Raw genomic sequence first — 14,935 nt, 5'->3', positions numbered from 1 at the left:
GATATAATACATCAGATCCTCTATTTCAATTTAAATAAATGGAGAGTGAGAAATGGCCAGGGTTGTGAGTCATCATACAAAAGCAAGCAATATCTTATATACTGTCTATGTGGAAAACATGGTATTCTTACAATATTTGCTTTTCAATCTTCTCAGAGATGTTGGGACATGGAGGGAAATCTAATGTACTGATAATGATATTCAAGTAAGATGTCTGCTTGACTTAATATCTGTCTAAAGAAAATGTTGTATTAAGTTTAAAACCTTAAAACCTTGAAAAAAATTTAGACACAATGAAAGAAACTATAGAAAATCATCTTAAATTCCTAGGATTTATATGCATAGAACTTCAGAAATGTGAGGTGCTCCAAACTCTATTACTAATTCAGCCTCAATTCTTGTAAAGATTATACCACTCAGCCAGTGGCTGAGAAAATTCAGAAAACTAATCAAACATTATTACATTATCTATTAGGAGTCTAGATAGTCTCCTCATCACACATACTCCAATACAACAACTATGAAAAGGGATTTTTTTTTTCTTCCCAGCATATTATTTCTTTATCTCCATACCAGAAAAAAAAAGCAAAAGGAACACTTTGAGTTTCCCGGTCAACTAAAAATGTGTAAGTTTGTTGGTGTATTACATTTGCATTTATACTTGCTCTAAAATATGAAGAGTTCTATAAAACGGAAAAGTATTACTTTTTATGTAGTCAGTCTGTTGTTCAGTGTTCAGCTTCTTCGGGTTTCATGGATTATAAAGTCTTTTAGGACAGAAGATATTCCCTATAAGCTATCATGTAACATTTATAGCTTTAAAGGTAGATGTAATTTTAATAATAACATGCCACATTTAAGGCTCTATTAGGCACAGCTCTGGTTGCCTTTGATTTATTCATCAATGTGAGGAATCTGAAATTTTCTAAAGTCTAATTTTTGAAAAAAAATATTCAAGGGGTCTCTTTGCATTAAACCATCTGCTCTACATGATTGCAGTGACTCGTTTTTAGCACTGAAGCTTCCCTTTTTGATTAAATTTCTTGTTCAACCAATTGAATTCTTTGGAAAGCATTTATTTCGAATGAATTATATTGTTGTTAGCAGAGTAGGAAAATCATTCTAATCCAATCCTAATTCCTATTGGATAGCATCTTAGAGAACTCATGTAAATTTAACATATTATTAATGCAAATTAATTTGTGCATCACCAAAGAATTATCTGAAGATGGTACTCACGCAGGTTTAATCGTATGGGCATGCTTTTCATGAATAAAGGCACCGGCAATTCCTCCTGCGCCTGCATTTAGATACTAGATTGAAAATAAATTAAATTATGTGGGTTTACTTGAATATGTGACAAAACTAAACAATATAGTCATTTGAATTTTTTAATTGAAACCACAACTTTTGACCACTTCAAAATGTGTGATTATTTGATAAAACAGAAGCTTGGGTCACCTTCTTCAAAGAAAAACAAATAAAAACTAGTATTATTAGGTTGAGAATAAATGACTGTTACTTTTATGGGGCAAATTTGCTCTAGCTGGTAGAAAGCAGTTTTACTGAGGTCTGGCTTCAAAATTCATACATTTAAATTATTTTGTCCTAAAATATTGCAATAATAATAAAAGTATATTTTTAAAACACGTAAATTGTAATTGGTTTTATTTTCATGCTCCCTGTCAATTAAACTGTTTTCACATATGAATTCCAAGTTGATTCTCTAAAACTTATCTTTATATATGCAGAAATTTCACAACTTATCAATAAAAAAAACTAAGGAGATTATCAATTTGAATTAAGTGTAGGGCTTTTTCTCCAGAACCTCCTGACTTTTTCATGGCAGCCTAGGAATTGGAAGAATTAATTTCTCCATATTGATGGAAATACTAGAATTAAATTACTTACCACACTATTCCATCATATAACTCCATTAACTAAAATCAGAAAATATAATAATAAAAGAAATAGGCAAAGTAACTGAAATCTTTAAAATTGGCCAACAGATCCAGTTTCTCCTTCAGATTAATGTCAATGTGAAATAAAGGGATGTAAATATATTAACTCGTTTGTACCTTGTAGGAACACCAGCAGGCAAAATCAACTCCCCAGTCATGTAAATAGAGTTCAACATTTCCAACGGCATGTGCTAGATCAAAGCCAACGTAACAACCCTAGGGAAGAACATAATAATAAGTTTTAAATTTGCTTAATGATTAGAAATAATAAGTACAAATATCTTTAAGAAAATACTTGACAAACTTCTGTACCATAAATTATGGTTTGCTCTTTGCTGCAATGGTTCACAAAGTATGATCCACAATTCCCAGGACCCTTTCAGAAGGCCCACCAGATCACAGCAATTGTCATAATGCTAAGACATTCTTTGCCTTTTTCACTGGATTGACACTTGTATTGATAATGCAAAAGCAGTGATGGGTAAAACAGCTGCCACCTACATCAGCAGGAGCCAAGGCAGTGGCACCAAACTGTACTAGTAGTCATTACATTGGTCCCAGCCTTTCACCTGGGGACCTGGGAAAGTTTCATGTGAAAATCTCCTTGTGAAAACTGTAAAAATGGTCAATTTTCATTAAATCTCAATACCTTAATTCTTATATTTTTAATGTTGAATGTGGGAAGTACACATAAAACACTTGACTACATTCTGAAGTAGGATGGCTGTATTAAAGCAATGTATTTATGCAATTATTTGAGTGGCATGCTGAACCTGCCACTTTTATATCATGGACAACCATTTCTGCACAAAAGAGCAACTGACAAACAGTGATAATTCACATGTGTGATGTATTTAACAGATATTCTTTTGAAAATGGAGTGTCGCTTCAATAAAACAACTTATAATATTTGCTGCCAATGATAAAATTAGAGTTTCCAGGGGAAATTAGAATATTGAAAAACTTGTATCCACTTCCATGAGTATGACTAGCTCCTATTATTGAGATAATTCTGATGAATATAGTAGTAATACATATTTTTAAATATTATATAATTAAATATGTCAATATTTGGAAAATATATATAATTCAATGAACCAATATTTTCTGAATGGCCACTGCTTGGTGTTACATATTGTGCATTGATAAAGGATCTGTTTGAAATGCAAGTTCAGTCAATGGATTTTTATATAATAAATATAGAAAATTCAGTGATTCAGTTTCACATTCCATACCAGAACTCCTAAAAAGTTCTCACTTGTCAAATTCTGATGCAATATCAAAGAATACACAAAATTGACTGAAAGACCATTCAACCACTCCTGCCTTTTCTGATTACATATCTCTGTGAGTACCTATTTTCTTTCTAAGATTCAAAAAGAGAAACAGAGAGATTGAACACAGGTATAAAAAAACCAGTTGTCTTCTATTAAGTCGGGTGTTAATAAGATTTGCCAAATATAAACAATGCTACTGTTTTTTAAAGAAAACATAGTTTGAATAATAATATTTTGCTTATGTTAATATGTAATGCATTTGTTGTTATTCTAAAACAAATAAATACATTTTAAATTTCTGTTTTAACTGCAAATACAGTAAATATAGATATAGAGCCAACGTCAAATCTCCTAAGATCCTCAGTGCTTTTTAAGAGTGTAGAAGGTTTCCCTTTCTAAAAAGCTTCTGAACTGTTGTTTTAGTGTATCCTAGTAATCTGAAAGAGTCAATAGTTTTCTTGTTTAGCATTTAACCCCACATCATGTGCATATTTAATCAGTTCAAGTATACGCAGTGTTATCAATTGTATCAATGGTTCAGCTTCTCTGCCCTCTCTTACACCCATGTTATTTGCCAGATAAGTTCTAGTTCCTCCCACTGTGGGGAAGGTGTAAGTCTCAGCCACTGGGGTCAGCCATGTGACTTGTTTTGACCAACAGAATGTTAGCACATGTAATAAAAACAGTCTCAGAAAAGTACTTGAGTGACTAAGCTTGCTCTCTCTTGCTCTCTGCTATCTCTATGAGAAGGACTTGCTTGGGCCAAACTGCTGGCCCAGATGGAAGATAAAAGAAATGTGGAGTATAATAATCCTCACCTGAACTCAATCTGGATCAGCTGCTCCTCCATGCTCTCCTCACCCCTTGCAGTTTGCCACAGAAACATGAGTGAGCTCAGCTGAGACTAGCAGAACCCATTCAGCAGAGTCCTACCTTGATGCTCTGACACCAAGGTGATCCATAAATCAATGGTTATTGTGTTAAGACAACAAGTTTCGAGATGATTTGTTACATAGCTTTTTAAGGGAAGAGTGAATTGATATACTCAGCCCCCCAAAACCAAGACATTCTTTACTTGGTCTTAGGAATTACAGCTGCCATTCTTCTTAAAGAGTACAAGATACCAAAGGATCACAAGATGGAGTTTTGGATCAGTTACTGCTTGAGTTCTTTTAGTTCTCATGTTAGAATAAGGATAACAATCCTTGCTTAATGCTATTCGGTAAGCAAATATGCATACTTTGATACAATACAGATCCTCAATGTGAGCCAGCTGTTTTATATGGAGCTTAATTTTTAAAAAGAATTCTTATCCAATAATAAAGAGGAAGAATGATGTTGTTTGGGAGAGAATTTCAAAGTTTAATGTAAACTCTACTGTCTCCTTCATACACATTGACTTTATACCCTAAGACTTTCTTCTGATCTGATTCCATTCTGTCTTAGTTATTTACTTGTCATGAGGTTTTAAGTGTTTTGTTTGTCTGCCTAGTGCAATTCACAATGTTAAAAAGCAAGTCTCTGTTTCCACTAAATTCCCAGAAGCACAAACTGGAACAATGAATACATATTATCCAAATTGTACCCAAGTAGGAGGTTTCTAATTTAATTGCTGATGATCAAAGTAATTTAACTTACTGCATATCAAAATGTTGAAATGTTTACTGAGAAAATATAAAGATTCGTTCCACATGAAGACAACTTTGCACATGAACATGAATTTAAAAACTGATGGCTAAATGCAGGTAATAGAACTTTGCAAAACATTTTACCTCTAGGTTTGTGTATGATTGGTTTACCGAGTGTAGTTTACCACGTGTATGATTAGCTTACCACGTGCACATACCTGCTCCAAACTAGATTTTTTGGAACCCTGAAGGCACACAACTCTCAATGGAATTAAAGTTTTTGAAGTAAATACTTGAATACATTTTAGAAGTGTTCTAACACCACCTAAGAAAAAATAACCCCAAATTACAAATACAGGTGTTTTCCCTAGAGAAGAGACATGCAAACTATAGTCTGTTTCCGTAAATTTAATTTTGGATCACAGCCAGTCTCATCTGTTTAAATATTGTCCATGGCTGCTTTTTTTGCTACAGCAGCAGAAATGAGTTGTTGCATTAGGGACATATGGCCCACAAAGCCTAAAATATTTGCTACTTAGTTCTTTACGGAAAGATGTGCTTACTTCTACACTATAGCGTTGGTTTGCATAAAGAAACGTCAATATGCTGAAAAGTTAATTAAGTGAAAACCTCATTCACTATAATATGACTGGAGATAGTATCTCAAAAAAGGACAATATACCAGCACAAAATAACTGAATTTTGAGGGAGGAAGGGAGATTAATTTATTATTTTTTCTAACACAAAAAAATGAGCAATACATACCATAAAAATAAGACAAGTGCTCTATTGTTGTAAAAGTTTAAGGAGTAATAGGACATGAATACAATTAATCTTCATCAAAACTTACAAGTCATTAAGTCATCAAAACCTAGGTTTGCAGACTAATGTTTAGCTTTAATAGACATGCACACAACCCCCTACACACATTTATTTGTTTATATTTTAAGATAATACTGAAATTTTATATGGGGAACTTATAATACTGAACTTATATAACTTATAATACTGAAATTACATATGGGGAAAAAAGTTAATTATTCTGAATTTGAAACCCTCTTTTCTTCTCATCAACATTTCCAATTAAAGCAACTTTTGTGAAGCAATTTTTACAGCTCAGATTTTCATAATTTGTTTTTATAACTCAATTTTTCTAAGAAAACTCAAGAAATAGAAAAAACAGCACTTTAGTTATCAATTACTTATAAAGAACAGCACATTGAAGAAACCACAAAACTTGACATACAATATCCCATTATTAAAATCCCTGTGGCCACATTTGTGGTACCACATTGAAAAAATCAAGTACGGCTTCTACACTATGTTTAATGCATTTGTAATTATTTCCCTATTGGTTGGTAGACAATATAAATTATTAAAATATAAAATGTATTGAGAAAACAACTGGAAGATACAAACGTATCACTGCAAAGTGATTTCACAAAAGTGTCACTAGATGGCAGCATCTTAAACATTAAAAAAACTAAAGGTTCTCCAAAACCTCTCTACAGTCATCCAGTTAGATATTTTCATTGTTTTGCCTCACGTAGGTAACATGATATGCACAGGTGAAAGCATACACTCTATACTTGAGTACCTACTTTATGCAATTTTTCAATAAAAATCAAGTATTTTTCAACACATTTTATTTAAAATTACCCACAGGTGCTCACACTCATGTTGACACAATCACATTCATACTGACACAGCTCACACTCATATTGACACAACCAGCACAGCATTGTTCAGTCACCATGCCACCTTACTTTATAGTCAATCTAAAACTTGCAATCATTTTCAGGCCATTCTGATTATTTCCAGCCTGTCTTTCTCCAATAAACATTATAAATCATACATTTGATGATAAGACTCACTGCCTTTGTTTACAGAGCCCCCATTAATTTCACAATGCAACTCATAGTCCTTGGTATGGTTATCAGAGGTGTTTGAACCAAAGCAACTCCATCTTGGGTAGGGACTGGGTAAAATAAGGCTGAGACCTGCTGGGCTGCATTCCCAGTAAGTTAAGCATTCTGAGTCACAGGATGAGACAGGAGGTCAGCACAAGATACAGGTCATAAAGACCTTGCTGATAAAACTGGTTGCAGTAAGGAAACTGTCCAAAACCCACCAAAACCAAGATGACGACAAGAGTGACCTCTGGTCATCCTCACTGCTCATTAGAAGCTAATTACTAGTATTATAAGCTAATTATAAGCTAATGAATTAGCATGCTAAAAGACACTCCCGCCAATGCTATGACAGTTTACAAATGCCATGAAAACATCAGGAAGTTATCCTATATGGTCTAAAAAGGGGAGGAACCCTAGGTTCTGGGAATTGCCCACCCCCTTCCCAGAAAACTCATGAATAATCCACACCTTGTTTAGTATAAAACAAGAAATATAATAAGCATAAAAATGGGCAACCAGCAGTCCTCGGGGCTGCTCTGCCTATGGAGTAGACATTCTTTTACTCTTTTACTTCCTTAATAAACTTGCTTTCACTTTACTTTATGGACTCACCTTGAATCTTTTCTTGTGAGCGATCCAAGAACCCTTTCTTGGGGTCTCTGGGACTGGGATCCCTTTTCTGGTGACATAGCTATTTATTTTTTATTTTTTAAGTTTTTGTAGAGAGGAGTTCTCACTACATTGCTCAGGCTGGTCTTGAACTCCTGGGTTCAAGCCATCCTTATGCCTCGGCCTCCCAATGTGCTGGTATTGCAGGTGTAAACCACCACACCCAGCCCTCCTGGGTATGATTAAAGACTTGCATGATCTGCTAGTGCCCCTTGATCAGATGCCCCATATAGACCTCTCTCATTTTACATAAACTTTTCCCTTTCCTGGGGATGTGCTTTCTCTCCTCCATTTGCCTAGCAAGCTCAGATTTTGATCACCAGATAACTTTGAGCGAAGATTATTTTGCCATCTCTCTCTTCTATCTTATTCTATAGCCCTGTTTGTATATCTCTCTTGTAAAAATTTTCCAATCTTACTGTCTTCTTTCACACAATATGAACTCAAATAATTGTTGAATAAATAAATAAATGAATGAACAAATAATAAAGTCTTACGAAAGTCAATAGCTGTTCTCTAAAGTGATGTTAAATTTGTAAGAAAACTATTTGAGGGATTCTGTTTCTGATGCAATTTTATTGTATGTGCTATTTATTCAGACATGATATCTTTTAGAATGAAGTATCTTGGACAAAATAGAAGTTGAGAATATGTTCAAAATCATTCTCAATTAATAAGAAATATCGTGTGTCCTTGCCATCTTCACTAATACAAAACTAAACATTTTTCTAATTAGTGAAATAATATGATACATAGGGCCTGTGCTGAAATTTCCAGGAGAAAAGCTAGCTCACTCTTTCCTAACTTCGATTAATTGCCTGTTTATTAAAACGAAATATAAAATGGTAAAGCTGAATTGTTTTCCTAGTAGCATTAAAGCTCTGATTGCTTTATGGATTGATTTGGTAACAAATTGATTTTGGACTATTGTTATTATTATTATTTAGTTTATTCCTTTTTCACCAAGATTAAATCCTATGAATTGTGAAGACTCTTAATAATTAGCAAATTTGGTATGAAAAAAGTACTTATACAAGATAAGATATTTGTCGCTATACTCAGGGTTGATATATAGACGGTATGCATTGATATGCTCTTATTATTAAAATAATAACATAGTTAAGGTACATAAAATGTCTTTGTCCTAAGCCACCTGAATAATCAACCATGGCTGCAGCCCTTGCGTCCCACGATGGAAGAGTGTCTTCGAATATCAGCCTGTGAACGTTCACTGCTAGGGACTAGCCCAGAGTCCAGTGGATGAGACAATGCCTTTGCCAGCGCCACTATCAGCATGGTGGGTGAATTCCAGGTGACTATCAGTACATTCTAATAGACTAATGATGGATACTACCTGGTATTAACATGGAGTATGACCTTCTTTGTGACTGTGGGAAATGCAGCTTCTATACTGTACCGATCAGATATTTAAGTGTTCTGAATATCATTCCTTGCTTGATGCAAAAGTAATAAGAAACAATCCAAGAACTACAGTGCTATGAATCTGGACAATATTACTTTTTAAAAAGTATAATGGGAAGTTTGAGGAAAATGAACAAAAAAGAAAATGGTATAGGGAGATGTGTGTCTGGGTGTGTGTGCGCGCACATGCTGGTCATCTCTATATGGAGGGTATGAATAAATGATTAGCAACAATAGGTTAGCTAGTTAACTCTGATATTGGAATTTCCCAAAGGAATTCCTAATTAGGGAGTTTTTGACTAGTACTAGAGAAAGTTGGGAATGGAAAGGAGGAAGATGAAAGCTGGTAGGTTTTTTTTGCCACGGTCTTGGAGCATTTAACTTTCCAGAATTCATTCAAGTGTTATGATTCAAAAGCATACTTAGGTGCTAAGTTAAAAACAACAGTAAATATTTCTATAAGAGGGGCCTCCACTGTCTCTGCAAATGCCTCTTTTCAGAGTGAACTTCTATTCTGAAAGTTCTGCTTTTCATGCAGACTAAATTTGTCATGGCCTTCAAAAATTCTTCTCACTCTTTCTCTAGTTTTCCTTTCCTCCCAACTCTCTGGTTATGTGTAGGAACTAAGCATTATTTTGCATATTATGTTCATGCTGTACTTAAAGTCAATAAGTTCTATAGGTCACAATTCCTTTCCAAAATTATTTAATATAGCTATCTACTATTTTTATGCAATGTGTTAAGCTTCATTTATTTATATCAATATAGTATAGTTCAATGAGAATAGCAACTCTTCACTATTAAAACATGAAACAATAGAAAATGAAAACCAACACAAATAAAAAGGAAAAAGACACAATCTTGAAGTGGAGCTTCAGTGAAATTTAGTAGAAATCACATTGCATGGCAACCAGAACCAAAGTTTACGTTTTCTGCAGGACAAAACCAGAATACTCTTCCAACTTATTTTAATCCTATGGCTCTTATAGATAATATAAGAGATCAAAAAATGAATTATATATATATATACACACACACACACACTATATATATATATATCCACACAAAATTCCATCCAGGAAGCTAGCCACCTGAAAATCAATTCTAAATGCTCACATTATGAAACAGGAACAGAAACAATAAAAATTCAGATGGTAGAAAATATTTGAGCCTCAATTTTGTAAACCACAAATAAAATTATAAGGCCCCCAAACCACCTGAATAGACCCCTCCTGTTGGCCAAGGGCATTCCAGAGTTAACCTGAGAAGCTACTTCAAGCCATGATAGAAGAGGTGATAGACATTTCTCATACTTTCCAACATTAACATCAACATAGACCATAAGTCTGATAAGAAATATTTACATTCTATTCCCTCTGAAGCCTGCTACTTGGGGGCTTCATCTGCGTGATAAAACCTTGGTGTCTACAGCCCCTTATTGGAACCCAGACATTCCTTTCTATTGATAATAACTCTTTCAACCAGTTACCAAAAACATTTTCAAATCTACTTATGACCTGGAAGCCCAGCCCTCTCCTCCCCAGGCTTTCAACTTCGAGTTATCTTTCCCTTCCAGATCCAGTTTGATCTGGAAGTAATATGTAACTCCAACATAAATCTGATACATCTTGACTAATGTATTAAGTCTCCCTAAAATGTATAAAAGCAAGCTGTACCCTGACTGCCTTGGGCACACGTCCTCAGGAGCTCCTGAGGCTGTGTCATGGGTACGTTCTTAACCTTGGCAAGATAAATTTTCTAAATTGACTGGGACCTGTCTCAGATACTTTTGAGTTTACAACCTTCTGATAAACTACCTAAAATTAAGGTAATTTACCTAATGATTGATTTCAAATGTATCTTTTACCAAATATCTTAAAATATAAGTGAATACAGAAGGTGATCATTACAAAGAACCTTTACACAACAAATAACTTGGAAAAACCCCATTGTCCTAGAGCTATTGAATGACTGCACTTATGTCAATATATACAAACAGAGGAGACAACAGGCCCTGGTAGAGACAACACTTCTCCGAGCCACTCAGGTGGGCTAATGCTAGAGAACTGGATGCCGTGAAAATACTTGGGAGCTTCCAGAAAGGTTAACTGTGGAGTCCTGATAAGTAAGCAACAACAAAGAAGGGGCCCCAGGTGGAGGAGAACAATGAATAATTGTTCTGAGAAATGTTAATCACAAGAAACCTGTGGACACAGTGACCTCCTTCCACTCATAGCCCCAGCAGCAAGGCTTCATTCAGCATGTGGCCCCCTCCAGCACAACCCTGTAAAACTTCCCTCCACCCCTTGCCTCTCTGCAGACAGCCTCTTCTCTGTTGTAATGCCCATTGCTTTCTTGCAAGGTATCTTCATACTTCCTCTAATAAATCTGCCTTTCTTTACCTATGACTGTCTTGGTAAATTCCTTTAGCACCCATGACGAGCCCCAGCTAGTCGCACCTGTGACATTAATTGTGAAGATAAGAAATCCAATAAGGGAGTGTTCTGAATCAAAAAAGGGGTATCATGAGAAAAGTGTGCACAGCAATCAAGGAACTCATTGAATTAAAAATGAGTATCTTTAACTTGGAATCAGAATGAAATTAGAATAAACATGTTTACATAATGATTTAAAAATTCTGTTTTGGATTCAAGGATAAGCTAAACAGTGAAATGAATTCATCAAGATATATTCATTTGTTTATCAACTTATGCAAATTAGGCTAACACAGATTAGGGAGATGGGATAGCTCCCCGGACCCTTTCAAAGGATTTGTGACATGGGTGTGGCTCACTTACACAGCTGCTGTGCTCAAACCCCTTGTGGGAGGGGGAGCACACAGGCGAGTTGTGCCTGGGCCAGGGTGAGTGCTTTTGGGCTCCAGATCCATGGTAGCATCTAGGGGTATGTTACAATTAATGCCCTTTTAGCAGTTGCTGTACGTGGATGGCCAAATGTTAACAAGCTCAGTGGGGAGTCAGGTGACAGTCTTTTACACCCTGCCTTCTTGCCACCTAGGTCCTTGTCTGGCATCCAGGAAGAATGAGGTCACATAGACTTAAAGGATGGTGAATGCAGAGGTTTTATTGAGTGATGCGGGTGGGATCTCAGTGGGATGAGGAACTGGAAAGCTGATGGAGTAGGTAGCTAATTTTCCCTTGGAGCTTGGCTGTTCCAGCCAAACTCCTCTCTGACTGGCCAGATGCCTCTTTGATGTTCAGATGCTTCTTCTCTCCTTGTCTGCCATACCACTCTGCTCCTCTGCCAGAGGAGTTTGGGGTTTTTATGGCTACAGGATTTGGTGGGGGGTGGGGGTCATGATGGGCCAGGGTGGTTTTGGAAAAAACAACATTTAGGCGGGAAAACAGGGATACCTGTTCTCATTTAGGGCCGTGGTTTCCAGGCTTCAGGTTGAGGACTTTGCTGGGGAACCGCCCTCTTCTACCCAGTACTTCCCTGACTCCTGACTGTATCATTAGAATTTTATTACCCACTAATTTCAAGCCATACCCTAATATTTTTAAAAAGTGTAGTAGCTCATAACTATTGTCACTCTAAAGGAAAATATGAAGGGAATGTCCTGTGGGAAAAGAGACACAGAATGGGTAGTTGGACAGAAGAGGCTGGATGTAAGCAAGCTGGTGCTTGTCTTTCGATGAAAACTCTGGATTCCTGAACAGAGATGGTGAAGATGTTGAAGATGGCCAAGCTGTCACAATTTGTATAGGCCTTCTTGGGCTACATTTATTTCACAGAAAGGAGAGCCTTTACATTTTTTAAAATTAATATGTAACTCAAGTTACTCTTTGTTTAAGTTCCAGAAGGCTTCCAGCAATGTGATTTACATAGCTAGCCAGTTACTCCTTGGGGGAAACTGGCAAAGAATCTGGCACCATTGTTATGCCCTCTAGTTATGCAAATAGATGGCAGGGGGAAATGACAGCTTCTCAACTTCAGTGGTGTGAAAGGAAAATAAAAACTGGGACCTCAATTCACTAGGCCAAAAGGAAAAAGCTGAAACCTGAGTCATACTAGAAGCTGCCTTTCCTGTTTTACCTAAGCAGACAACTCGAGACAAAAGGTTAAATCCTACTCTATGTTCACCTTATCTTATGTAAAGTGCCGATTTACTGAGCATGAGAGGAATACATAATTGATTATTCCCTTACCTGCTCCTTCTCTCTTGAACCATGTGGGTTACCATATCCTTCCTCTTTCCCTTCCAGCCCACTTTTCCCCTTTAAATACTGAGATCCTCAAAATTATCTTTGTAGAACAGCACAGACCACAGTTTCTGTGATTCCATGTTTATTTCTTCTGGGCATGTACTTAACCTTGGAAAAATAAACTTCTAAATTGAGTGAGACTTGTCTCAGATACTTTTTGGTTTACAATGGGAATGAATGTCCTGAACTATCTGAATGCTCTCCTTGAGGTTATTCACAGTTTGTGGTTTTGGCCAACCTTAAAGCTAAATGAATTGGAGCATACATAAGTATACTTTTTGTGGTGTTAGAACAGGTCGAGGTTGTTTTTTCTAAGACAACTTAGTGAATCTATTGTCTCCCTTTATCAAGCACTTAACACACTAAAGCAATATTCTCTTTACATATTTCTATGTCATATCTGATTCTGATCTCTTTAAAGACAGAGACGGTGGAATTTTTTTCTTTTATTCTCCATTTTCTCCCTGTCTCTTTTTATATCCAGAGCCTGACATAAAATGAGAGGTCATTATACACCTGAAAGAATAAAATTTCTTGAGAGTAATGCGTACCTCAGCTAGTATTAAAGAGTGGGGGAATGGGGATGAGTACTTCCTGCTGGAATTCTCTCCAGTCGTTTGTAGCTGTGTTTCCCAATCATACAGAGGCTTGCAAGCTCTTAATTAGAGGGAAAGCTCCTGCAAATATTCCAAAGGTCCCTGAAGATATGAGGATGAGAGTGGTAATGGGGCCATCATTGCTGGGAGCTGTTGCCAATGGAGCAACTGCCTAAGACACCTGCCAGAAGAAGATAAAAGGGGCACGAGGGGCCAGTGTCTTGGGGCTTCCCTATATGAACGTAACTGGAAAGAGTAGGTTTGAGGTTCTGAGAAGGAACACTGATGAATGCCAGCACTATCTAATTCAGAAAGACTTTTGATGCTTATTGACATTTAGCCAATGTCTTCTTGACATTTAGGAGCAAAGTAAAACTTGTGGGTTTTCAATATTCTCAAGAGAGACAATTATGTAGACTACGGAGACAGAGGTCTCAGATTACCAAGAAAAGAAAGGACCAACAAAAAGATTATATATATTTTTCTTTGATGTTTTTAAATGCTGACACCAATTTGCCATTACATGATTAGATTATATACATACAAAATATATATAATGTGTATATATGAGATTAGTTTATATATATATTATGTGTATATATGATTAGTGTGTGTATGTGTGTGTGTATATATCATGTAATGGCAAATTGGGATCAGCGTTTACAAACATCAAAGATATAATCATCTTCTTGGTCCTTTCTTTTCTTGGTGATCTGAGACCTCTGTCTCTATAGTCTACATAATTGGCTATGTATGCCAAATTCATATACATATACATATAGAGAGAGAGGGAGAGACCTCATCTCTGCAGCCTCTCTCTCTCTCGCTCTCTCTCTCTCTCTCTATATATATATATAGCCTCTGTCTCTGTAGTGTACATAATTGACTATAAATGGTAAATTCATATATATATATATATAGACAAGACAATACTATAGAAAGACAGCCTTAGTGTCAGCTATAGCTAGACTCCATTTCTAGCCTTTACTTGCCGTTAAATTGCCTTGGGCAAGTGCTTAAACTCTCTCAGACTCACTCTCCTCAAATGAGCAATGGTGAAAGCTTACTGTTAGGGTTGCTAGGAAAATTGGAAAAACATATCAAGTACCAGAAACACAGTAGGCCATCAACTATAGCTATTATCATTCACATTTTTATGAAGCATTATTTCAGAGACTAGATTCACTGTTTCAGCCTTGCCTGCTTAAAGTAGACATTGACAAGGTTGTCAAATCCAGAGATG

At 36.0% G+C, this 14,935-nt stretch overlaps 1 protein-coding gene across 4 annotated transcripts in view; it reads right to left on the bottom strand.

Annotated features, from left to right (window-relative positions):
* KYNU (kynureninase) overlaps nt 1-14,935 on the bottom strand; it is a 296,464-nt gene that overhangs the window by 59,389 nt on the left and 222,140 nt on the right. For all 4 annotated transcript variants that reach the window (XM_025405226.1, XM_025405224.1, XM_025405227.1 and 1 more), the window contains 2 exons: nt 2,079-2,177; nt 1,240-1,313 (listed from right to left, as the gene is read on the bottom strand). In XM_025405226.1, coding sequence (XP_025261011.1) covers nt 1,240-1,313; nt 2,079-2,177 — 173 coding nt within the window. The remainder of the gene's footprint in view (nt 1-1,239; nt 1,314-2,078; nt 2,178-14,935) is intronic.

The sequence above is a fragment of the Theropithecus gelada genome, chromosome 12, assembly GCF_003255815.1.
Source record: "Theropithecus gelada isolate Dixy chromosome 12, Tgel_1.0, whole genome shotgun sequence".
Lineage (NCBI taxonomy): Eukaryota > Metazoa > Chordata > Mammalia > Primates > Cercopithecidae > Theropithecus > Theropithecus gelada.
The sequence above is the reverse complement of the archived record's forward strand: the minus strand, read 5'-3'. Positions and strand labels throughout refer to the sequence as shown.